The sequence below is a fragment of the Delphinapterus leucas genome, chromosome 3, assembly GCF_059928025.1.
Source record: "Delphinapterus leucas isolate spDelLeu-1000000601 "Yukka" chromosome 3, BTC_Dleu_Yukka2, whole genome shotgun sequence".
Taxonomy (NCBI): domain Eukaryota; kingdom Metazoa; phylum Chordata; class Mammalia; order Artiodactyla; family Monodontidae; genus Delphinapterus; species Delphinapterus leucas.
In genome coordinates, this window is record NC_143131.1 from 128,775,386 (window position 1) to 128,802,033 (window position 26,648).

The 26,648-nt window shown below is 46.7% G+C and overlaps 1 protein-coding gene across 3 annotated transcripts in view; it reads left to right on the top strand.

The window, feature by feature from the left end:
* Positions 1-26,648, top strand: part of LOC111183115 (proton-coupled amino acid transporter 1) — a 103,944-nt gene that overhangs the window by 38,334 nt on the left and 38,962 nt on the right. For 2 of the 3 annotated variants that reach the window (XM_022590189.3, XM_089909584.1), the window contains 2 exons: positions 3,422-3,591; positions 13,422-17,817. In XM_022590189.3, coding sequence (XP_022445897.1) covers positions 3,422-3,591; positions 13,422-13,693 — 442 coding nt within the window. In that variant the 3' untranslated portion in view covers positions 13,694-17,817. Of the gene's footprint in view, positions 1-3,421; positions 3,592-13,421; positions 17,818-26,648 lie in introns of those variants that run through there. The other variant, XM_022590192.3, reaches the window with a different exon arrangement.

The window sequence follows — 26,648 nt, forward strand, 5'->3', positions numbered from 1 at the left end:
TTGGTGGTGCTGAAGTCTCTCAGCTTTTGTTTGTCTGTAAAGGTTTTAATTTCTCCATCAAATCTGAATAAGATCCTTGCTGGGTAGAGTAATCTTGGTTGTAGGTTTTTCTCCTTCATCACTTTAAATATGTCCTGCCAGTCCCTTCTGGCTTGCAGAGTTTCTGCTGAAAGATCAGCTGTTAACCTTATGGGGATTCCCTTGTGTGTTATTTGTTGTTTTTCCCTTGCTGCTTTTAATATTTGTTCTTTGTTTTTAATTTTTGATAGTTTGATTAATATGTGTCTTGGCGTGTTTCTCCTTGGGTTTATCTTGTACGGGACCCTCTGTGCTTCCTGGACTTGATTAACTATTTCCTTTCCCATATTAGGGAAGTTTTCAACTATAATCTCTTAAAATATTTTCTCAGTCCCTTTCTTTTTCTCTTCTTCTTCTGGGACCCCTATAATTCGAATGTTGGTGCATTTAATGTTGTCCCAGATGTCTCTGAGAGTGTCCTCAGTTCCTTTCATTGTTTTTTCTTTATTCTGCTCTGCAGTAGTTATTTCCACTATTGATCCCTTCTAGAGAATTTTTATTTCATTTATTGTGTTGTTCATCATTGTTTGTTTGCTCTTTAGTTCTTCTAGTTCCTTGTTAAACGTTTCTTTTATTTTCTCTATTCTATTTCCAAGATTTTGCATCATCTTTACTATCATTATTCTGAATTCTTTTTCAGGTAGACTGCCTATTTCCTCTTCATTTGTTAGGTCTGGTGTGTTTTTACCTTACTCCTTCATCTGCTGTGTGTTTTTCTGTCTTCTCATTTTGCTTAACTTACTGTGTTTGGGGTCTCCTTTTTGCAGGCTGCATGTTAATAGTTCCCATTGTTTTTGGTGTCTGTCCCCAGTGGCTAAGGTTGGTTCAGTGGGTTGTGTAGGCTTCCTGGTGGAGGGGACTAGTGCCTGTGTTCTGGTGGATGAGGCTGGATCATATCTTTCTGATGGGCAGGTCCACGTCTGGTGGTGTGTTTTGGGGTGTCTGTGGGCTTATTATGATTTTAGGCAGCCTCTCTGCTAATGGATGGGGTTGTGTTCCTGTCTTGCTAGTTGTTTGGCATAGGGTGTCCAGCACTGTAGCTTGCTGGTCGTTGAGTGAAGCTGGGTCTTGGCGTTGAAATGGAGATCTCTGGGAGATTTTTGCCATTTGATATTACGTGGAGCTGGGAGGTCTCTTGTGGACCAGTGTCCTGAAGTTGGCTCTCCCACCTTAGAGGCAGAGACAGCACTGACTCCTGGCTGGAGTACTAAGAGCCTTTCATCCACACGGCTCAGAATAAAAGGGAGAAAAAATAGAAAGGTAGAAGATAAAATAAAATAAAATAAAGTTATTAAAATAAAAAATTATTAAGAAAAAAAATTTTAAAAGTAAGGAAAAACAAAAAGTCGGACGGATAGAACCCTAGGACAAATGGTAAAAGCATAGCTATACAGACAGAACCACACACAGAAGCATACGCATACACACTCACAGAATGAGGAAAAGGGGAAAAAGTAATAAATCTCGCTCTCAAAGTCCACCTCCTCAGTTTGGGATGATTCGTTGTCTATTCAGGTATTCCACAGATGCAGGGTACATCAGGTTGATTGTGAAGATTTAATCCGCTGCTCCTGAGGCTGCTGGGAAAGATTTCCCTTTCTCTTCTTTGTTCGCACAGCTCCCGGGGTTCAGCTTTGGATTTGGCCCCGCCTCTGCCTGTAGGTCGTCTGCGCATGTCTGTTCTTCGCTCAGACAGGACGGGGTTAAAGGAGCCGCTGCTTTGGGGGCTCTGGCTCACTCAGGCCGGGGGGAGGGAGGGGTACTGATGCGGGGCGATCCTGCGGCGGCAGAGGCCGGCGTGACGTTGCACCAGCCTGAGGTGCGCCGTGTGTTCTCCCGGGGAAGTCGTCCCTGGATCACGGGACTCTGGCAGTGGCGGGCTGCACAGGCTCCCGGAAGGGTAGGTGTGGACAGTGACCTGTGCTCGCACACGGGCTTCTTGGTGGCGGCAGCAGCAGTAGCCTTAGCGTCTCATGCCCGTCTCTGGGGTCCGCGCTGATAGCCGCGGCTCGCGCCCGTCTGTGGAGCTCCTTTAAGCGGCGCTCTTAACCCGCTCTCCTCCCGCACCAGGAGACAAAGAGGGAAGAAAAAGTCTCTTGCGTGTTAGGCAGGTCCAGACTTTTCCCCGGACTCCCTCCCGGCTAGCCGTGGTGCACTAACCCCTTCAGGCTGTGTTCACGCCGCCAGTCCTCTCCCTGCGCTCTGACTGAAGCCGAGCCTCAGCTCGCAGCCCCGCCCGCCCTGGCGGGTGAGCAGACAAGCCTCTCGGGCTGGTGAGTGCTGGTCCGCACCGATCCTCTGTGCGGGAATCTCTCCGCTTTGCCCTCCGCACCCCTGTGGCTGCGCTCTCCTCCGTCTCTCCGAAGCTTCCCCGCCCCCCCCCCCCGCAGTCTCCGCCCGCCCGCGAAGGGGCTTCCTAGTGTGTGGAAACCTTTCCAACTTCACAGCTCCCTCCCAGAGGTGCAGGTCCCGTCCCTATTCTTTGTCTCTGTTTTCTCTTTTGCCCTACCCAGGTACGTGGGGAGTTGCTTGCCTTTTGGGAAGTCTGAGGTATTCAGCCAGCGTTCAATAGATGTTCTGTAGGAGTTGTTCCACATGTAGATGTATTTCTGACGTATTTGTGGAGAGGGAGGTGATCTCTGCGTCTTACTCTTCCGCCATCTTGAAGCTCCTCCACCTTGTATTTTCAATTGTTTTTATTTTTGAAAGGATATATGCCTGTGGAAAAGACTCCAGATGTTCAAAGGGCATACAGAAAATGTTAAGTTTCCACTTGCCTCTCCAGGACCCCAGTTTTACAATTTTCCATTTCAGGGACAACCATATTACCAGTTTCTTATGTTTCCTCCTGAAGATGTTTGGTGTATGTAAGAATGTCACATGTATGTGTATGTGAAGGGGAGTGTTTTTCCCTCTTTTTCCTTTTTTAGACAGTTGGTACCATACTGTCGACACTGTTCTGCTTCATGCTTTTTTCACTTCATCATATATCGTGGAGCTCGTACCACATCAGCGCCTGGAGTTCTGTCTCCTACTTTTTAACAGTTATATGGGGGTGCCATGATCTATTTAACCAGTTCCCCGCTGATTAACATTTAAACTCTTTTCAGTCTTTCAGATTTAAATAATGCTGCAGCAACTTATTTTTTATGTAAGTTTATGTGCGCATGTGTAAGTATATCTACAAGATAAATCCCTAGACCTGAATTTTTTTGTCCAAAGGACACGTGCGCTTGTAACTTGGATAGATATGGCCAAATCACCTTGGGACTGTTTTGCACTCTCATTGCTGGTGTATGAGCGTACAGAGCCGGCTCTGAACGTGTCTCGGCTCTCTCTGCAGGCTGTACCAGTCAGTTAAGCTGCTCTATTCCATCGGCATCTTCTTCACCTATGCCCTCCAGTTCTACGTCCCGGCCGAGATCATCATCCCCTTCTTCGTGGCCCGTGCACCTGAGCATTGCGAGCTGGTGATAGACCTATCCGTGCGCACCATGCTGGTCTGCCTGACGTGTGAGTAGAGGACAAGATCATTGCCTTGTCTGTTTTCTTCCAGAGGGCATCGAGTCCCCAGGGCTTTCATGAGAGAGAACTTGTATCATAGTGAAATGGCCAGTGCTGTGTGAGCAGAGAACTTGGGGTGCAGTGTCAGCTTCAGAGTTGAGGCACGTCCGTGAAGGGAGTGAATTGATTATAGATGTGCTCTAAAGGACACGGGAATGGAAACGGTGCTTTATTTATAGATATGGCCTAAAATGCAATGACGATGGTCATAATTCATGCTAAACATGTGCAATTACTATTCCGTATGAAATATGGCAAAAGTTTAAAAGAGAGCCATTTAACCCATATGCATAATGAGTACTATAGGTTACTTTGATAGCAGGTGTATGTTTGTTTGTTTTTTCAAATAATTGTGTTTCCAGTGTGACAGTCTATTCCTTGGATTTCATTTTGAGACTGCTTGATACTATTCCAGACACTTTTGGATGTTGGTCTTAACTAAATTGTGTTTCTTAGAAAATTTCTGTTGATTAATGTAGGTGTTTGACTTATCACTTTGTGTTTTATTCCTCTTCCCTGACCACACACCCAGGAGCGTGAGTTGAGAGATGAGATATCACCCTATTTGCTCTTGGTTAAAACTGGTATAAGTTCAAAAATAAAAATAAATTCTTTTTTTTTTTGGAAGATTCTGTGAATTGATACAATAGAGAATCCTTGAATAAATTGGTCTGTAATATCTAATTTAAATTTCTAGGCGATTTGCAGTTCCTTTCCAAATTGAATGCTTGAATCATAGATTTCTCTTTTTGGCTGTGTTTAAGTTTTTTTTTTTTTTTTGGGAAAGAAACGTCTTTCCTATTATATTGAGACTTCCCTGGGACTTTCTTTAAATTATCCAGTCCAAGCCTCTGTCTTCGGAGTAAAGATAGTTCTATGTGATTTTTTAACTAGACCAGAATGGAATGTTTTAGGGATGAATGATGTGAATGTTGTCTAGCATGCACTCATAGTATGGAAAGTCAGAAATGAGTTTATTGGTTAACTGTTAGCAAGAGGAGGACAGGGAAGAGGCTGTCCATCCTTACCCAAGCAAACGTGGGGATCAGACTAGTGCTCATCCTGGAATGGACCTCCTCAAGCCACCTGCAGTTGTCTTCCTGATATTACTTCTAGGGCAGTGGGTGGAAGCTCAGCATCCTGGATCTGCGTGGAAAAAACTCACTGGAGCTGAGGAACTAAAGACTGTCCCTTGACCTTAATCTTGGGCAGCTGTCCTGCTGAAGATTTCTTATAGGGTGGACCTGGGTAGGACCGTGGGTACCTTGGATTCCCCAGCCCCAGAGAGCTGATGGCAACCAAGAATCTGACTTCTTGTAGCCTTTATTTGACAGCCCTTCCGGCTCTCTCCTAGACCAGCCTAGAGAAACAACCCACTGGCTGCAGGCCACTGCTGCCCCAAAGCGACTGAAAGGAAGGAATGTGATATAGCTTGCTTTTCCAGTAAATTGCCTTAATGTGTGATAAGATAGGATGCTTAGACTCTTCTAGATTTTACTTCTGTCTCCTGCTGGCAACTCTGGAGGCTTTGATCAAATATGTATGTTTCCTCTGTGGATGGATTAGCTCTGAGTGTTGAGGAGACAGCTTGCACGTGAAAAGTGTTCATAATGTCAACTCTCAGGGCCCTGATTCTTGAATGCAAGGGGCATTGGAAGAAAGGATAGGGATAGCTCAAATAACGGGCTTTGTTTCAGAGTGGTTCCTCGAGAGAAGGTAGGTCTGTCTGGGTACAATGTGCTGTCTCTGCCGGAAGAGCTGGGGCACTGAGCTGGCCCTGACTCCTCTCACCGCCCCATTTTCTTCTCAAGCCTGGCTTAGCCTCCGCTACCATATGTCGCGCTTCCTGCCAGGTTCCTCTCTGCTGCGCCCCGCAGGAACCAGCAGTCTCTGATTCACAGACCTCATACTATCCTTAGATGCCTCTTGGTTTTCGCTTTGCTTTTCCTGGCACTGTCTGTGGGTCTCACCTCCCTTCTACAGCGTGACTCTCAAATGACATGAGCCGCTTTTGATCTTCAAGCGCATTGGGTTGTTTTTCCCTTCTTCTGTGGTCGCTTGTGACTTAGCCTTACATTGTCATCCTATTAAAGGGTGCAACCCCTTCATCTCCCAGCCCTAGGCTTCTCTTGCTTTCCCTGGAGACTATGAAGTAATTGTGGGATTCAGGAGAGGCATTTTACTGTAGCACCAACTTAATTGCATTTATCTGAGTTCATTTGTTTTTGTTCCTCTGTACCTTCAGATCCTTTTGCAGAAGGTTAATTGGTATATGATTTTAGATCTTTGATATAACTGATTGTTTTCAATTATACCTATAAATTTTAATGGCAGCTCATTTTATTGCCATTTTGGGTATTTTTCTCGTCATTTTCTCAACTTTCTCTCCTCTTCCTCACCCTCGTCCCCAAGGAAAGCAGGAGCATTTGGTCCAGCCTCATTTTTTTTTCCACTTGGAATTCAACCGTCTTACCACTCTTCCCCATCCACCAAAGATGGTTGTGCCTACTTTTTTTCCAAAAATTTATTTATTTATTTAATTTTGGCTGTGTTGGGTCTTCATCGCTGCGCGCGGGCTTTCTCTAGTTGCGGCGAGTGGGGGCTACTCTTTGTTGCGGTGCACGGGCTTCTCATTGAAGTGACTTGTCTTGTTTCAGAGCTTGGGCTCTGGGTGCCTGGGCTTCAGTAGTTGTGGCACACGGGCTCAGTAGTTGTGGCTCATGGGCTCTAGAGTGCAGGCTCAGTAGTTGTGGCGCATGGGCTTACTTACTCTGAGGCATATGGGATCTTCCCGTACCAGGGATTGAACCCGTGTTCCTTGCGTTGGCAGGCGGATTCTTAACCACTGTGCCACCAGGGAAGCCCTGTGTCTACTTTTTGATGCTTAATTTCACACTGTTGGAGAGGAGAGGAAAGGAAAATAACACACGTCAGAGACTGGTGCTCATTTTCTTATGATTTCATGTGGGACAGTAGTTACTTCCAGTCTGTATGTTTGGACATACAGGCTTAGCAGGCCACCTTATGTCCAGAACTTGTGTAGAAGGGGCTGGAAGAGGCTGGCTCCACCTGAGGGCAGCCGGGGCTGTACGAAGAGTAGTTTCTTTGGATTCCTTGAGGCCCTAACCTGTCCTTCAGTGGTTTGAACTGATTCTCTGTGGCATTTGCCACTTGAAACATTTTACTTCAGTTAGGTATGAGAATGTCACACACCTGTTATTGAAGATAGAATAACAACAAAACCACCTCAGTTAAGAAGCCTGTTTAGACTAGAATGTAAAACATGCCAAGCAGCCAGACCCTTTAGAGCATGAAGCTTCCAGGTCCAAACAAAGCGGTTTTTCAATGCCTTTTGGCCGTTCACACGTCTCAGTCTTGCAGCTATAAAGAAAAAGGGCAGCAGCATTAATACCTGTACACTGTGCCCCCTGTCCCCACTGCGGGGACGGTCGCAAGGCTTCAGCTTCTTCATCTGTAAGATAAGAAGGGTATCCGATCGCCTCATGTCTAAAATTCTGTGATGCTGCACAGCTACTTTGAGCCTGATTTTAAATTTCTACCAAAGTATTGCTCGAAAAAAGAAAGTTAATGTAAAAACACCTGAAGACTGTCTAGATCTGGAGTAAGTAAAAATGAAATTCCCAATATCCCAGTGACTTAAAATAATTTTTCTTGCATTTTATCTTCTGTGTTAATCCTCATGGGCGCTTTTTCTTTTTCTTTTTTAAAATTTTATTTATTTTTGGCTGCATTGGGTCTTCGTTACTGCGCGTGACCTTTCTCCAGTTGCGGTGAGCGGGGGCTACTCTTCGTTGCAGTGCACAGGCTTCTCATTGCAGTGGCTTCTCTTGTTGTGGAGCACCGGCTCTGGGCTCACGGGCTTCAGTAGTTGCAGCAGGTGGGCTCAGTAGTTGTGGCTCGCAGGCTCTAGAGCACGGGCTCAGTAGTTGTGGTGCACGGGCTTAGTTGCTCTGCGGCATGTGGGATCTTCCCGGACCAGGGCTCGAACCCGTGTCCCCTGCATTGGCAGGCGGATTCTTAACCACTGCGCCACTAGGGAAGTCCGTCATGGGCGCTCTTTACAAAAAGTTGCAATTCTAGTGTACATATAACTTTGCCTTTTGCATTTTGTTTAAAATTACATCATGAATATACATATCCTTCATAAATATTTTTATGACCGCATGGTATTCCATTTTATTGATGAATTGTATTTACTAAACTATTCCTTTAATGTTGGACGTGTAAGGTGTTTCCCGTGCTTTTTGTATTATTTTTAAAATTTATACTCCCACTAAATGAAATTGTATATCCTGTCCAAGGCTGCTATTAATTTAAAGGCAGATTTCTAGCAATTTAAGAGTCACATAGGTGGGCCTCACCAGCGTTGATCATAATAAATAGCAGTGAGCACTTCTGGACACGGGAGCTGTAAGTGTCCAAGGGATTTCTGTCAGTGCGTGTTTGTCTCTAAAGTGCTTGCTCTCTTCTTGTGCATAAGTCAGCTCTTTCTGCTGCTGGTCTACAACCACAGGCTCCAGAATCCCAATCAGCTCCTCCTCTGAACATGGCCGTTGGCCTCCTGCTGCTTCAGCAGTTAAAGTCACATTCTCAGTGTTTCTTAACCCAGAGGGAAGATGTCTTGTAATACCATTGGAGCCCTCTTCACTAATCATGTGGTCTGGTTATCCTCAGGGCCCCCTTTCTGTTCATGCCACAGCTGGGCTAATGCAGAGGTCTGGCAACTGCCAGTTGGGAGTTTGTGGGCTTCCTCTTTGCATGCGGTGCTCTTTTCGTGGGGAAGTAGGGATAGGGTATTCCCAGTTGGCTGCTTTCTGAGATCTCTGCCTTCTTGGGTTTCTCTTTCTAGAGGGCTTTATTTTAACTCATGGAGTAAAGACATTCAGTGCTAGAAGAGGTTTTAGTTGCTCCTGTATCTTTCCCAAGTACTGATTCCCACCTATGGGATTAGTGAAAACTAGTTTGTCACGTTTTGCCTTGTAGGTAAACAGATGCCTTGGCTAGTGAGCCCTCAGTTTGGGCCCCTTTCTCTTTCTCTTCCCCCAGTGTATTAGCGGGAGGCTCACTCTTCCCGCCTTCTTCCCCCATTATCTTTCTCCAATGTCAGCCTGTATTTTGGTTCAGCTAAATATCCAGTCCAGCTAGGACAGGAAGATAGTGCTCCATTTGCAACCCTGTGGTCCTGGCTTTAAAAGAAAAGTTTTTGCCCTTTTAAAAATATTTCTATTAAGGATATTTTTGCTAAACATACTTATCTTGTGTATCTGTTGTAGTAAAAACAAGAACAAGTGTTTAGATTGCTTTTTAAAGTCATGATGAAATGGAACATCTCCGTCCAATCTGAGAAAAGATTCTGATCTCACAAGCTTCTGTTTCTGTTTTCATTTAATTCTTATCAGTGTGGAGCACGAGTGACTTCACTTAACTCGTATCATGAAGTACCCATCTGTCCTCCGGGCTAATACGAGAGAGGGAAGGGGAGAGAGGGAAGGGAGAGGACAGACTGTCAGAGCTGGGAGGGCTGGGCAGGTCCTCTGACTTATCTCCTCCAGGGGCTCATTGCCTCTGCTAAAATCCTCCCTTCTCTTGAGTGGGCTGGAGCATCCTGGGGACCAGGAGGAATAACTCACACTCCCTTTAACGGTACAAAATCAGGCAGGCTAGAAGCTACGTTTTTGGCCCAACCATGTGTTCTTAGAGCGGAATCCCGTCTCTCCGCTGTGCCACTCTGGAGCAGCACACGTTGCTTCCCAGTTGACAGTGAGTTGAGGGACACATCCCAGAACACATTCCTACGTGACTAAATCTGCATTGCACAGTTCCTTAAAATTTCAGAGTCGAGTGTGACTTGAGTGATCATCCAGTGTTAATACAATCACCATACTTCATGGGTAAGTGAACTGAGGCTCAGAATAGGAACTGATTTCCCCCCCAGGTCACACACAGCCTACTACTGAGCAGGGACGGGTGATGCTATTAGCTGACGTGTATGAAGCACTTGTTATGTGTGTAGTACTCTAGGTTCTTTACGTGAATGATCTCATTTGACCATCCCTTTTTAGCAGTACGGGAGATGAGTCTTAAACAGGTTAAGAAACTGGCTGGTGGTGGATTGGAGCCTAGGTTCTGAGTCCAGACCCTTAACCACACCCAGGCTTAGGTCTGATGGCTGCCTCAGCTGTTTCCACCCCACTGCTCACCCAAACTGGAACATCTGGAGCCACCACTGTGTGGTTAAACATTAGGCAGAGAGAGACCCAGACCCCAGAGAGGGCAAGTGTCTTATTCCAGGTCACACAGCAGATCACCATTTGTTGAGCGTCAGGTTATCCATGATGAGAATGCCATTTTGTCATCAGCCTACAGACACTTCACTTCCACCTTTCCTCCATGTTCAACCCTGAAGGTTTGAGGGACATCACCAACTCTATTTAGAAGTAACTAAAGGCTGAAACAGACTATTTTTAACTTGCAGAGCAAGTTAAAAGCTTATCCTTTGTTTAGACTTTCTGAAGGCTTCAGAACAGTGAGGGTATTCATGGATAATTGCCATGATGGTTGAATATAGAAGAAAGAAAGAGGAAGGGATTGCCCCAGGGCTGTAAAACCCTGGGCGGCAGAGGCAGATCTGAGACTCATTTTCCTTGTACCCCCTTTTGTTATCCAGGCTTCAAAATCCTTGTCTGGTGTCCTCTACAAAGCAGAGAGAGGTCAGGGCTGACCTGTACCGGATTCCCTACCACATGATTGTGGTGCATCCCTGGGAAAGCTAACCCGATATCAGACTCCCCCAGTTCTTCACAGACAGGATCTTTCCGCCGATCAGCCAGATCCCCTGTTCTCCCTCCTGCTGCATGTATCATTCTGTATTTTCTTTTTTGGCTGCATTGGGTTTTCGTTGCTGTGCATGGGCTTTCTCTAGTTGCAGTGAGCGGGGGCTACTTCATTGCGGAGCGCGGGCTTCTCACTGCGGTGGCTTCTCTTGTTGCGGAGCACAGGCTCTAGTTGCATGGGCTTCAGTAGTTGCAGCACGCAGGCTCAGTGGTTGCAACATGCGGGCCCTAGAGCGCGTGGGCTTCAGTAGTTGTGGTGCTTGGGCTCAGTAGTTGTGGCTCGCGGGCTCTAGAGCACAGGCTCAGTAGTCATGGCACATGGGCTTAGTTGCTCTGCGGCATGTGGGATCTTCCTGATTCAGGACTCAAACCCGTGTCCCCTGCATTGGCAGGCAGATTCTTAACCACTGCACCACCAGGGAAGTCCCATTCTGTATTTTCTTGATCATCAGGTCTATGATGTGACTGTAGCAGGGGCTTAAGATCCTGGACTCTAGTCCCAGCTCTGTCACTTTCTATCATTTAAATTCTTTGGACCTTTCCTTCCACAGGGACCATAATAATGTGGAGTTCCGTACCCGTGGAGCAGAGGGAAATTCAGCTCAGTGAGTGGATGCTTCCCAGTGCTGTCTACTAGACACTAGACGGTCTGTGTGATGGGAGTGTTCTAGGTGTGCTGTCCAGGACAGTAGCCACTAGGCACAGGTGGCAGTTGAGTCCTTGCAATGTGGCCAGTGTGATTGGGGAACTGAATTCATTTAGATTTAGATAGCTAGTGACTGCGGCCTTATCGGACAGCACAGCTGCAGAGTGAGTGTAAGACAGGTGACGTGACCCTGCTCCTCCCCTGCTAAATCCCGGCTCCCAGCATGCCTCTTCCTTTACCGCATGGAGTGGTATTCCAGTCTAAAAGTAGGTGTTTCTCATAAAGCCTGGCCTCTAAATGCAGCCCACTGCTTTCGTCTGGTGCTCAGCCAAAGAAGCAGCGATCGATTCAGACAATCCATCTGGAGGGTAAAAAGGCTATATTGGACTCCGGCCAATACAAGATGTTCTGGTCTCTCACCACTGTGATGCCTTCCTCAGAGCAATTTAACTACATTTCTGCTTTATGAAATGAAGTGAGAACTGAAACCCCCGTGTCTAGTGTGAGACTCTCATAGGGATCAGTGAGGTAACAGATGTGCCCTGGATCGCTGTCTTCAATGCGCAGGACCTCCGGCTGGAGCCCCGCAGCCGGGAAGACAATCCATCAAAATACATTCGATGACTGACGAATTAACAATGCACTTTCCATAAGCAACGAGATATACACTAGTGATGAGTAATATTAACTGTATTATGTGCCTGGTGTACACCAGGACTCTAGTTAAGTGCCCGTGTAATCTCCTTTGATCATCGCAACATCTCTGTGACGTAAGAGCTTTTTGTATCCCTGTTTTGCCAACAAGAACACTGGGAAATAGAAAGGAGCCATGTGTCACTCAAGGCAGAGCCAGGGTTCACACACAAGTGCCTAATTCCAGAGGCCATAATCCTCAATAAACCTGTGAAACATTGGCCTTCACCCCCAAGCTGGCTGGTGGTACAGGCGCTGGTGTGCCCTGCAAGCCGATGGCGTTTCCTCGTGCAGCCCCCACTCATCTTTTTTTTTTTTTTTTTTTTTTTTTAAGCCAAACACATCAGGAGCTTTTTTTTTTGTTTCAGGCAGTAAATCCGGATGGCAATGGCAATTCAGTTTCTTTTTTTTTTTTTCTTAAATTTATTTAGTTATTTATTATTTTTGGCTGTGTTGGGTCTTCGTTTCTGTGCGAGGGCTTTCTCCAGTTGCGGCGAGCGGGGGCCACTCTTCATTGCAGCGCGCGGGCCTCTCACTGTCGCGGCCTCTCGTTGCGGAGCACAGGCTCCAGACGCGCAGGCTCAGTAGTTGTGGCTCACGGGCCCAGTTGCTCGGCGGCATGTGGGATCCTCCCAGACCAGGGCTCGAACCCATGTCCCCTGCATTAGCAGGCAGACTCTCAACCACTGCGCCACCAGGGAAGCCCCTCTTTTTAAAAACTATTTATTTATTTATTTAATTTTGGCTGCACTGGGTCTTGGTTGCAGCACGTGTGATCTTTAGCTGCAGCATGTAGACTCCTAAGTTGCGGCATGTGGGCTTTTAGTTGCGGTATGCGGGAACTAGTTCCCTGACCAGGGATCGAACCCGGGCCCCCTGCATTGGGAGCGCTGAGTCTTACCCACTGGACCACCAGGGAAGTCCCCCCATTCACCTTTATCATCAGTTGCACCTTCCTCATGTACACCTGGGCTGAGATTCAGGTGTGGGAGCCACTGGTTTGTCCTGGCACAGGGACACAGTCATCATGGGGGGCCTTGCTTCTGAGGTTGGCCTGCACACAGACCTGCTTCTCCTTTCCCTGTATAAAAACGCTCTGTGCAGTGGGGCTGACATGGGATCGTTCCAGAAGAAGGAGGGTTTTCTCCCCATTTCGTTTCTTGTCATTCAAGTAGAGTGGTTTGTGTTGGAGGTACCCTCAGTGGTAAGAAGATGAGCAGTCGCTCAGAAAAGGTTCACCTCCTCTTCTACTCTCCACTTGCTCTCCTTTGGTAGGACCGGGTTACCCTGGAATGTAATTTGGTTCCTTTTCCTCAGAAAGGTGGAAGTCAAGGACTGTGGCAGGCGAAACTGGGAAATCTGGTTTCCAGTCCCAGTTCTGCCATCCTTGCTGTGAGACCCGGGTCATGCCACATCTCTGGGCATCAGTTTTCTCGTCTGTGGAATGAGAGATTGGACTGGACGATGTCTCAGCTTCCTTGGAGCTCTCCATACTATGAGAAGAACACTTGCTAAATTTGCTGAACAGTGAGGCGGTCTCTCTCAGCTCTGGGCAGTCATCAACAGGCGTGTCCTCTCTTCCACAGGCGTCTTGGCCATCCTCATCCCCCGCCTGGACCTGGTCATCTCCCTGGTGGGCTCCGTGAGCAGCAGTGCCCTGGCCCTCATCATCCCGCCCCTCCTGGAGATCGCCACCTACTACTCAGAGGGCATGAGCCCCGTCACCATCGTCAAGGACGCCCTGATCAGCCTCCTGGGCTTCGTGGGCTTTGTGGTGGGGACGTGTGTGACCCTCTACGAGCTGATCCAGCCCAGCAGCGCTCCCATCTTCGTCAACTCCACCAGTGCCTTTGTATAGCGGGCTGGGTGCGTTCCCTGCACCGGCCCACTCCGCCCTGTATGTTCCCCAGCACCTGGCCCCAGAGCCTTAGGTAGGGTCCAGGCTCTGGGGAGAGGCAAGGTTACCATCCACGTACCCTTACCTGGCACCTGGGTTCCCTGAGCCAGATAGGGTTGAGGGCAGGGTAGAGAGTCGGCAGCAGATATGTGGGAGGTACCTCTAGGGGCAGTGCCATCTCTGTTCATTTGTACTTATTTTAACCCGGAACTTTTCAACTCTTTTCCCTGATCACGCCTCCTCCCTTACTGCCTGCCCTTCTCCTTCTGACCCACCTCATCCAAATCATTCCTGTTGCACAGCTCACTTTATTTAAAAATTTTAATGTCTCTCACCTGATGTATTCTCCTCGCCCGGGCCAGGCCTAGATGATGTCAGTGGAAATGCCCTTCTTTATGCCCTTGCCGGGCCCATCTCTTATCTCTCTCCCAAATATTTTACCTCAGTATTTTCCTACCTGTTCAAGTCTCCACCTCGTAGTGGAGACTACCTAGCAGTTTAAAACCAGCTGCCCAAAGCTGGAGTTTTTAGCCTTTGCTGTCTCTGGCGTGCTGTCATCCTCGGTGACACCTCCTCTTCTCCGGTTTCCTTGTGTGGGTCACGATACTGTTATTATCTTAGTTGCTGGAACTCCTGGAAGGTATCAAGTGCTGCCAAAGTTGAAAATATTTATATTTTATTTAAAATCAGCCTTTGTTTTTAGACTCCGTCTCTGGATCTGGGACTGTTGTGAATTGTTCCTTCTTCAGTAAACCCTTGCTCGGCTTCTCCCACTGAGAAGAAGCTAAGTGCAGGAGATGTCTGCTTAGACCCTCAGCACCCTTGGCCAAGGACCCCAGAGATTTTCATCAGGATCATCAGAGTGTGGACCTTAGTGGGGCACCATGGACTTTGCCTCCCGTTGACCAGCCAGATTTCCTACTGAGAAGACATGAAGGACTCAAGAGATGTTTGCCGGTGCACAAGGCCGAGGGGAAGGATGGCCACGTGGGGTGTGTTTCTCTCCATAGGAGGCTTAGAAAATGGCTGCATTGTGCATTCAGGCCTGTTTCCCAGCCTCAGCCCCTGACAGACAAGCGTCACGGCAACGTCCAGGAAGACACCCAGACTCTTGCCATGGACAAGAAGACGAGGCCAGTGTGCCCAGAGCGTGTGAGATTCAGTTCCTGGAGTTTGCAGCAGCTGGCCCGACACTACGAGTGGTGCTCAGTTGTTTACAATCCCCAGAGGATGAGGAGGATGGGCAGAAACAGTGCCCTGCCCCAAGCTGCCTCCAGGACCTGGACTTCCAATGGTTGGGGCTTCGGTCTCCTGTGTTCTAAACACTAATCATGCCCTTGTCTCTGCCCGCCCCCCCCCGCTCCACCTCCCCATGCATGCCTCCCTGGGTATCAGAAAAGAAACAGCCTCAGGGCTGACTCACCTCAAGGTCGGCCTTCAGGTTTGGGAACAAACTGCCGAGAAGGCAGGGGAAGGTCCCTTGCCTTGCTTTCGGCTGCCCCGTCTTCCCTCTTGGTGTGAGAAGTATTGCAGAAGGGTGTTCATTGACTCTCCATCTCTTGAGCTGTGTGTGTGTGTGTGTGTGTGTGCGTGCGCGCGCACGCGCGCTCCCCTGCATATATAACAGGGTTCTGCTGTCCTCTACCCCTGCTACCAGGCTCTTGCCTGAAAGTGGGGAGAACAGCACCACTTTATCAGGGGTTTTGTTTTTGTATTTCACCAAAGCTCCTAGGGGCTGTGACTCGCCCTCACAGCCCCAGCTTTTTCTTTCTCTTCTGTTCCAAAGCCAGATTCTCTCATTGCAGTGAGTCCTGACCTACCTAATAATTTATTCACTTAGGAAGATGCAGTCAGTGGTGATTTGGTCTCCCTTAGGAAAATGACACTTTCCTCCATCCTTTCTGCTCTTTGGTGGTCACTCACAGGTGCTTACATGACCAGGGATCTAGCTGGAGGTGGCAGCAGCCCTGCCCTCTGAAGGCTTTCCCTGCCCTCGGGCTTTCTAAGTAACTTCTAGTACCAAAATGTAACTTCAAGAACTGTCAGCTCCTCTTTGCAAGCCCCGGTTCCAGCAGTCTTTCCAGAGTGGTCCTGAGAGTTGTTTTCAGCGAGAAGGTGCAGGCCGGTAGAAGGGGATCAGATGTGTAGCCCACCCACAGCTTCCACTGCGGAGGCTCTGGGCACTGCTAGAGGCAGTCCTCTCCAGGTGGGTCTTGAGACCCGGACTGTGATGCTGGGACCTGAGGATTGGGTGGCACAATACTGAGGTCCTCTGGCCCCAGGTCTCTTCCTTCAGAGCCCCTGCCCAGGGAAGGTGGTGCATAGGAGAGACAGCTCTAGCCTTGGGGCTTCGAGAAGCTAGTTTGGCCTGGCCTTCGTCCTGTTCAATTGCATTCCCGTGCTTTTGCTGCTTTGACAGCCCGATGGCATGGCTGCTTCAAGGCGGACCCCATGGGGACCTTCCGGCTAGTGCAGTTGCACAGCAATCAGGTATCGAGTAAAGGGTCGGCCAGAGGTCGTAGTGGAGGAAGCCCTTCCTCTTCTGGAAGCAGCCCGCGGGGCCAGCTCAGGGAAGCTTACTCCTCTGCTGCCCACGGGGCTGCTCAGTCAGGGAGCCCTCCCTGCTTTCCTCCCAGTGCTCTTAGGAACCAGCTGCCCAGCCTCTTCCTGGGCCCTGCTTTAGTCTCTGGTGAGAAAGCCCCAGCATCAGTAAGAGACTGATCGGGGAGCAGCAGAGCGAAGGCTTTCAGGTGTGTGAGGCCACATCTGTCAGACCAAACCAAACCGTGGGGCTTTCTGGCCCAGTGCTGTTGGGCTCTGTGTCCTCCTCCAGTCTCCCCAGGGCAACCCCAGATTCCATCGGCCCAGAGGTAGCTTCTCAGAGCCCCTTGTTCTGTCCTGCAAATGCCGCTATTGGGAGCAGGCTTCCAACTCCCTGTAGGCTACTATTCCCTTTTTCCTAGAAGTTGTACCATTCACAAGTGGCATTATTTATATTTATGTTGTGCTGTTGTCCAGCTGCTAGGAGCCCTTCATCTGCACAGAGGTATGTGACTGTGTGGCATGTCCTAGCCTAGAACCTGCCGCTTACACCCTCCTTCTCTGTCACTCACCTCTCCAGCCAAATTCACGGGCTGATGCTCACCATTCACTCTCTACCCCCAGGCAAACAGGTACATTAGGAAAATCTTTTCCCCCCTCCCTCTTCTCCTGTCTCTCTTTTTTTCTAAAATTTCTCCCTTCCTAAATTGTAGAACATCATCTGTGTTTAATACTACATGTTCACCTCATGCTTCTTGGAAGTGCAGAGTCTCAATTTATGTCTGTTTACAGCTCCCTCTGTTCACTGTTCACCGCAAGGGAGTCTGTTTCAGTTTAGTTCATGGCCGATTGGACGTTAAGGCGAGACCCGGCATCAGCCTCGCTCAGAACACAAAGCTGCTTTGTCAAGGTGGAAATAAAAAAATGTAAGTGGCATGACTTGGTGTACAGGAGTCGGATCGACGTCTGCCTTAGAATTAATTTTTTCAAAGTACATTACACGTCTCCAAGGGGAAAGGAGAGTGCTTTGTCTTTGAAATCATGGTCAGTACTTTTTAGACAGTCCTGCTGGTTGCAAGGCTGTTTGCTCTCACAGCATCTGCCTGTGGCATTTCTTCCCTGTCCTTGTACCACTGGGTCCTTTCCTGGCCAGGAGACATAAACGGTGCTGATCTAAGGTTGCCAGAGTTGCAGTGGGGAGTAAGGGTGAGGGTGCCTGTTGTCAGCTGTGTTCTTTTGTTTCAATCAAGGTGGTGCTGTAGAAGTGATTTTGTTTTACTGAACAATAAAATCATGTGGCTCTGTTGTAGAACATGTCAGTGGATGTGTGAATAAGAGGAATATGAAAAACTACCCTCCAGCAGGTCTTGATAACAAGACAGTCCTGTGTATGTTATGTGCCTGCGTTGGATGTGTGTTTCCCGCATGGTATGTATAGAGATGTGGATCATGCTGGAGCTCATGGAAGATCTTATTTTGGGTTCTGCACACGATTCATGTGTTAAACTTTTCCTTAATAAATGAATTTTATTTTTGATTTTTGAGAGGTTGCAGTCTGTGTCCTTGTTTTCACTTTTTTTTTTTTTTTGGTCACTCAGATCCCTTTACTAGATGTTATGTCAAAATGTTTCTGGTTTATGTCACAGAGCTCATCCAGGGCTGTAGTGGGAACAGCAGAACCATCTGTGGATGGAGAGTCCCCAAGAAAGGGCAGTAGTTATTTTTCTGTTAGACCATCCTGCCCTTCCTAAGTGTGCTCCTGCTTCTCTCAAAAACTTGAGTAGGAATTCTCAGCCCCCTCTGTGTGTGTCAGATGACCACCCAAGACAATTGTGATGGTCAGTTTTAAGTGTCAAGGTGGTTGGGCGATTGTATTGAATAACCCAGTTATTCAGTCAAACGCTAACCTAGGTGTTGCCGTGAAGATGTTTTATAGATGTGGTTAATGTCCACAGTCAGTTGCGTTTAAATAAAAAGATTATCCTCAAATATGGGTGGGGTTTGTCCAATCAGCTAAAGGGCCTTAAGAGCAAAACTGAGGTTTCACTGAGAAAGAAGAAATTCTGCCTCAAGATTGTAGCATCGACTCCTGCCCGAGAGTTTCCAGCTGCTAGCTGGCCCTGTAAATTCTGAACTTGCCACCCTGCACAATCACTGAAGTCCTTGAAATGTCCCTCTGCCTGTCTGTGTCTGTCTCTCTTTCTCTCTGTTTTCCCCTCATTGTCTCCCCCACCACCTCCTGTATATATGTAAGTATGAATATCTCCATCTTAACTGTTTCTGTGTCTCTGAAGAACCTGACTGATACAAGAGGTAACACCTACCTTTCTGGAAGTGACAAGATAGATTTCAGGACATGCAAGAGATGACTCCCTTTTTGTCACATTTAAGAGGAAAAACAAGGCCATCCAAGCTGCCCCTGAGATGATTTGAATACTGATCTTCATTGGCTGACTAGATTAGACTTGTCTAAAAGCAGAGCCCTCAAGGAACACTGTTGAGGTGTAAAACTTTACTGACAGAGGAAGGTGGGGAAAGTATGATGACTTTTCTACCATCAGTGTTATTACTGAACTGGTGGTGGGTGGATAGGGGGGTCAAAGGCATTCAGTGACTCTTCCAGGACTCCAGCCAGCAAGGGGCGGAGTCGGGATATGTATGCGAGCCCTGTGGTTGCAGAACCCAAGCCCTTCCCAAGGCAGTGGCATCCTTGCCCTCTTTGTTGCAGCCTCAGGAGGGAGGGCCACCCTTAGGGACTATTGAGAGGGTTAGAGAGAATGTTATAAAGTACCTGGCATGAAGGGCTCATGAAACATTTTATGAAACATTAGCTGAATTGAAGAAAACCAAGACTTAGAGAAAAGCAGTTTTACTTGTTTTTTTTCTTTTTTTTGGTTATGCATTCATTATAATCTTGTCTTGCTCACTGGCTTTGGGCAGAGCATTCAACCCTTCTTAGACTGTTCACCTCTTCATGTTTTTATTCCTGCTCATGTCTGTACATAATGCCATAATCCCCCCTTCCAGGTAACCAAGGCCCTCAAGGTAAGCCCACTGCACCTGCACAGATATAAATTGAGTGACAGGGACTGGATTTGGGTCCTAAGTCTAGCTAGGGCATTTTGCCAAGTAGGCTGGCTTCCTCAGACCCAGCCCATTGCGGACATATGCCAAGAAACTGTGTGTCTTCAACTGGTACCCTTTACTAGACCCTTGGCCTTTGGTCTCCCCCACCTCTTTTTTAAAAAATTGGGGAATAATTTACCTAAGTCACCTGTTTTTTACGTGCACAATTTGATGAGTTTGGGCAAATGCATGCCAACCACCATTTCCATGAAGATCAGAATGTTTCCTTTACCACCCAAAGGTCCCTTGTGCCCCTCTGCAATCCCATCCCTGTGCCACTCGGCCCTTGGAAACAACTGAACTGACCGTAGTTTTGCCTTTTCTAGAATGTCATATAAATGGAACATTAAGTATGGTCCTTTCTGTCTGACTTCTTTCACTTTGCATAATGCTTTTTATATTCACCTCTGTTCTGACATGTATCAGGAGTTTGTTTTTATTGCGGAATAATATTCTGTAGTGTGGCTGAACCGTAGTTTATTTATTGGACATTTGGGTTGCTTCCAGTTTGGGGTGTTATGAATAAAGCTGCTATAAATATTCACGTACAGATATTTGTGTGGACATACGTGTTTATTACTCTTTGGTAAATACCTTGGAGTGGAATTGTGAGGTTGTGTGGTTAAGTGTATACTAACTCTGTAAGAAACTGGAAAATTGCTTTCCAAAGTGGATGTACCATTTTGGATTCTTAGCAACAATTTGTGAAAGTTCCATTTGCTCCATATCCTCACCAATACTTCATATTGTGGTTTTTAAAATTTTACCCATCTTAATGGATATGTAGTAGTACCTCATTGTGATTTTAATTTGCATTTGCCTAATGACTACTGATGCTGTGCATCTTTTCCTGGGCTTATTTACCATTGGCCTTTTTTTTTTTAAAAAAAAACCTTTTATTCATAGACAACGATTGTCTATGTAGAAATGCAAAGTACAGAAATACAGAATAAAATTTACTGCTAGAGGCAATTAGCTCATTCACAGTGATGTGCAACCATTACCACTAGCTAATTCCAGAATATTTTTATCACCCCAAATGACAACCATATACACATGAAACACTTCCTATTCCCCCCTGTTTTAAAATGTACCTGGGATTTGTTTTAATTAGGTATGGTAAGGCACACAGAAACAGATATGACTGTCACGAAGGATGAAGGTTTTATACTCACAGATCCACAGAAACAGTAGGCAGAGCCACATGGGGAAGTGCCAGGGGTGATCCGGAAGCAGAAGAAGAGAGGGGGAAATGTGGGCAGGAGCCTTTATTGAGGTTTTTGTGGGAAAGGCAAGGCAGGGCAGGGTTAGCAAGCTGAGCAGACTTAGGGTTAGGTAGGTAAACACTTTGAGCAGCCTGGGCTGTAGAGGTGGTCCCTAGTTGTCCATAACTGGTCCTGGGGTGATTGAGGGCAGAGACTGTGTTCCAGATTGATTAAATGAGTTGGGTTGGGGTTTGCACTCAGGACTGATTGATCTGCATTTCAAAGGGATGTCCTCAGGCAAGCTGTTTGCTTTCTCCAGGAGTTAGCTGACTCTGGGAGGGGCAATCCCCCCTCTGGGTCCACAAGGCCCCAAGATGTCAAAGCATCATAAAATACAGAAAACAGAAACCATGATCAATACACCCCCTCCTCCTAACCCTGGCAACTACTAACCTGCTTTCTGTCTCTATGGATTTGCCTATTCTGGACATTTCATATAAACGGAGCCATGCAATACGTGACCTTTTTCTCTGGCTTCTTTCACTTCGTGTAATGTTGTCAAGGTCCATGTTGTAGTATACATCAGTATTTCATTCCCCAGCAGCAAGCACGAGGCTGTTTTCTGTTTCTTGGTTTTGTTACTCGATGTAACCAGCATCTTGATCACCTTGTCTCCTCCTCCTTCACCTTCCTCTTCATCAAGTTGACCATTTTCCTTCTTTTCTTGGTTCCCAAGTTCCCTGATTCCCTGGTTCTCTGGCCCCCTGGTCTATCTTCTTTAGCAAGGTATTCATTCAAATAATTTTCCTCCTTTAAAATTTGGTTTTTAAAAACATTAAGCTTTTTATTTTGAAGTAATTATAGATTCACAGGAAGGTGCAGGGAAATAGGGAGATCCAGTGCACTTTCCTCCCAGTCTCTTCCAGTGTTGACAGCTCGCCTAACTATAGCACATTATCAAAACCAGGAAATTGACATTGGCACAATCCATAGCACTCATTCTTGTTTCTCCAGTTATATATGCCCTCGTTTGAGTGTGTGCATGTTCGTGTATGTGTGTTTGTGTGTGTAGCTCAGCAGTTTTATCATGTGTGGCTTCTTCTACCGCAATCAAGATGCTTAACTGTGCCATCACCACAAGACTCCTTCATGCTACCCCATTACAGACACATCCATGCCCTGCACCTTCCCAACATCCCCTAACCCCTGGCAACCACTAATCCGTTTGTTCTTCATCTCTGTCATTGTTATTTCATGAATGTTCTATAAATGTAATTATACTCTGTGTCCTTTTGAGTTTGGCTTCTTTCACTCAGTGTAATTTCCTTGAGGATCATTCATGTTGGTGCATGTATGAAGCGTTCATTCCTTTTCATTGCTGAGTAGTATTTCATGGTATGGATCTTCCACAGTTTGTTTATCCATTTACCCATTGAAGGAAATTTGCATAGCTTCCAGGTCCGGTTATTACAAATAAAGCTGCTGTGAATACTCATGTACAAGTTTCTTCATGAAGATAAGTTTTTATTTCTCTGGGATGTTATGTCAGTACAATTGCTGGGTTGTATGGCAAGACCGTTTTTAGTTTTAAAAGTATTTTGCAAACCATTTTCCAGAGTGGCTGTACCATTTTACGTTTCTGTCAGCAATGTGTGAATGATCCAGTTTCTTTGCATTCTTGCCAGCATTTGGTGATGTTATTTTTTATTTTAGCCATTTATCAGATCTTGTAAATGTTTTGTTAGATTTATACCTAAGTATTTAGTTTTCTTTGGAGCAATTGTAAATGGTAATGTGTTTTTTATTTCAGTTTCCACATGTTCATTGGTAGTATATAGAAATGAAATTTATTTTTGAGTGTTAAACCTGTCTTATGACCTTTCTGCACTCACTTCGTAGTTCTGTGAGTGTTTGGTTAAAATTCTTGGGATTTTCTGTGTAGATAGCACATGTGGTCTACAAATAGAAGTAGTTGTACTTCTTTTCTGATCTGTATACCTTTTTTTTGTCTTATTGCACTGGCTAGAACTTTCAGTACTGTGTTAAAAAAGAGTGGTTCCAGTAGCATCCTAGCCTTGTACCTGATCTTACAGGAAAAGCCTTCAGTCTTTCACCTTTCAATATGATGCCAGCTCTAAGATTTTTATAGAAGTTCCCCTCTATTCCTGTACTGAGAGATTTTTCTTGAAAACATTGAATGGCTTAATTTTGTTGAATGCTTTTTCTGCATCAATTGCTATAATCTTAAATTTTTTCTGTTTTCACTGGTCATTATGGTAGATTAAATAGATTCCTCTTTGAATATTGAACCAGCCTAGCTTACCTAGAATAAATCCCACTTGGTCATGGAATATTTATATTATATATATATTATATATAAAATATACATGGATTGTTTTTTACTCACCCTGATATTTACTCTGACAAATGTAGGATCCAGACTGGTGCCTTTTTATAAATGAGCAAACCATATGCCGTAACTGCAATTCTTGGCCTACGTGTACTTTTGCCTCAGGCCAGGTTCCCAGCTGCTACCGTGTTACCTAAAGGCCACATATGTTTCCTTAGGACAGAGTTCCTCAGCCTTGATATTATGTTCATTTTGGGCTGGATCATTCTTTGCTGTGGGGACTGTCTTGTGCACTGTAGGGTGATTAGCAGCATCCCTAGTCTACCCACTAGATGCCACTTGCACCCTGCCAGTTATGACAACCCAAAGTGTCTCCAGACATTGTCAAAGGTCCGTGTGTGTGTGTGTGTGTGTGTGTGTGTGTGTGTGTGTTGGGGCAGAGGTATGTTTGGAAATCACCACGGTCTCTATCAAGAACCACTGCCTTAATACACTTAGCCCCTAACTACCCCAAGCTGGGGGGATGTCTTTTTGTCTTGGCTGTGGAACAAAGGTGTGTGGTCATGGATACTCTGAAAAGATCTGCCTCTTTTTTTTTTTTTTTTTTTAAGATCTGCCTCTTTAATAGCAGTGATAAAATATCTAACATCTTCTAAACATTTACTATGCCAACCGTGCTAAGCACTTTACCTATATTATTTTCTTCGGTGCTCAGATCCAGTGAGGGAAGGTGCTGGTAATAATCCCCACTTTTCAGACTGAGGCATAAAAGGTTAAATGACTTGCCCAAGATAACACATTTTCTATTATTATTATTATTATTATTATTTTTGGCCACACCACACGGCATGCGGGATCTCAGTTCCCTGTCCAGGGATTGAACCCATGCTCCCTGCAGCGGAAGCGCGGCGTCCTAACCACTGAACCTCCAGGGAAGGCCCCAAGATCACACATTTTCTAAATGGTGGACTCAGGTCTGTCTGACCCCAGACCTCATGTTTTTGCTCGAAGGATTCACTTCCCTGCTACCTGATTCTGTCACTCCTCCCCTCACATCCCTGGGTGGACACAGTATGTCTCCAGGCCCTGCTCTGGGCACCTAGCTCCTCCCACATTCCGACCCCAGGATGCTTTCCCCGCCCTGTGCTCCACAGTCCCTCCACTCCCACCCATCAGAACCACCCAGCACTGGGGAAATACTGAAAACCTTCAGGCCTTCCTTTTGGGCTGTTTTCTTAGCCCAGCTGGCCCTTCCCCCTGTGCTCCGTCTGAAGCTCAACTTTAAGACCCCGCTCCAGTGGCTGCTGCTCTCTAGAACCTTCCCTGGCCGCTTCTGTCAGAATTTATGGCTTCCTTCTCGGTGATGCTGTAACACTGCTTCTCTGGTTAACCTCCTCGCTACTGATGCTAGAGAGATGTGACTACCTGGCCACTTCCCCAGATCACGAGTTGATTGTGGTGTTGATCGGATCAGGATGAGTGCCAGTCTGTGGGGCTAATCGTGTATCTGGAATTGGCTGGTTACTAAATTCAGTGTCGTCTCCTTCAGGAGAGAATGGTGTCCCGGCCTGTGAGGAGTTGACATCACTCTATTAATTTTGAGTTTCCTGTTGATCTAACGAAGCACTTTCCTTGGTTGGACCTTGTAGGTCTGTTGAGGAATCATGAGAAAATTCAGAAGGCTTGTCGTTCCCCAGCCCTGTCCTTGAGAATGATCCTGCTCTTCTTTCGGTGCCACAGCCTGTGCCTCTCCTCAATGTGGAGCTGGCAGAGTCACCGAGAACTCCCAAAGCCTGTCCTCAGATGCTGCACCGTGGGCTGTTGTTCTGCACCTGGGCCCGGTGTCTTCGCAGGCAGGCGTTTCACCCATTCATGGTGTGGCGCCAGGAGGATGGGGCAGCTGTTCTCTAGGGGACCAGCGTGGGCCCTGGGCAAGTCACTCCATATCTCAAAACTTTACATACTGTATCTTTCTCCCCCTCTATCTTATAGAATCTCCATAATCTTCACTCCACATGAGAGTGGTTTGGCTCCGTCTGCCCTTCTTCTACCCCCAGATAGTCACTTTTTGCGGCTCTCCCCGCAAGACCTGATGTGTGTCCCTCCAGAGCACTGCTCTGATTCCTGGAAGATGTATCTACCTTCTCCATAAGGCCTTGAGAAACTCCGTGTGATGGTGCGGCAGCGCAGGCTGTCCATCCGAGGAGCTGTCTCACAATTCCCTTGCCATTGGTCCTGGTGGATTACAGGTGCCCCTGGTGGATTACGGCTGCCCTTCCTCGTGGGACGTGGTTGTGAGTCCTCGCCGCCCCCCCCAGCCCCGCCCCCTTCCTAGCTGCCCTCCTCTAGCAATGCCCAAGGTTACCGTGTCGCTCTTAAGGCCCAGCCTCAGAACTGGATGCAGGATTACAAGGGTGGTCTGGAGTTGAGCCCTGGGGTTGAGCAGACATTCCAGCTGTTAACACCACTTAGAATTATAGTGACTGTTCTTGGCCTCTGAATTCAGTTGGATCCTTGGACTAGTTTCTGCTATTCTTCAGTCTTCTGATATCCTGTATTTATAATTGGTTTCACGAACCCAAATGTAAGGCATAGTTCTGGAGTCCGGCAGCCCTGGATTGAATCCTGACCCTGTCACTCATGAACTGGGTGACTTCACTTTGAGTCACTACTGTAAGTTACAAGCCACTTAATTTCTGGATGCCTCCTGTTCCTTCATCTGTAAAACAGAGATGACAGTACTTACGATATGGGTTTTTGGTGAGGATTAAATGAGATAAGACATGCCAAGTGCTTGCATAGCACCTGTCATATAGCAAGTGCCAGTAGTGGTGGTGAGAATGATTATGGTGAACTGTGTTTTCACCTGGGTCAGGTCAGGAGGCCTAGGTCTGGGTCTCTGCCTTTCTCTGACACTGTCACCCTGTGTCAGACTCAGGATGTTTGGAATCAGAACCCCAGTGCCTTGAGATGCGAGGATTTCCCTGAAAACCTTCTCTTCTGCGGCTCTGCTTCTTGGTCCCAGAGAGCCCTCTAGTGGCTGACCCATGAAGGTGCAGGCTCAGGAGGACAAAGGGAAGGAGGGGACAGGTGGGGACAGAGGTGGGCTGGGTGGAGAGAGGCTCCCCATCCAGGAAAAGAGCATGTGGTATTTTAGGGAGATGCCAAGGCTGGTGTCAGACCTGAATGTGGTGTCACTGCTCTGAAGTTCTACCTGTGGAACTTCACACAAACCCCTTCTCTGCAGGCCTCAGGGTGAGGAACATTGAGAACAAAGATGGACTAGATCCGTGTTTCCCAGAGATGATTTAGAGGGCCTTAGACAGTCATTGTGAAAACCAGAATGTTTATGTATCTTCATGTGCGCTACAAAAAATAGGAATTTTCAGATCTTTTATGGATATTATCCTTTTAAGGTGAATAAAAACATTTTTTAAAATCTAAGTACAGTAAAAACAATTTAGTAAATAATAGTACAGGTGTTATTCTATCAGGACAAAAATCATAAAAGTGTTAAGCAAAGCAACAGAAATTTGGGCGACACTGGACTAGGTTATTTGTGATTTCCCACACAGTTCTGATAAGTTAATCCTATTTGTATACTACCCAGTATTGTTCCCTAGCATGATGGTCACCAGTTATTGTTTATGCTGCTATAAGCTCTTTGAATGTATCCCTGAGAATAGGGATATTA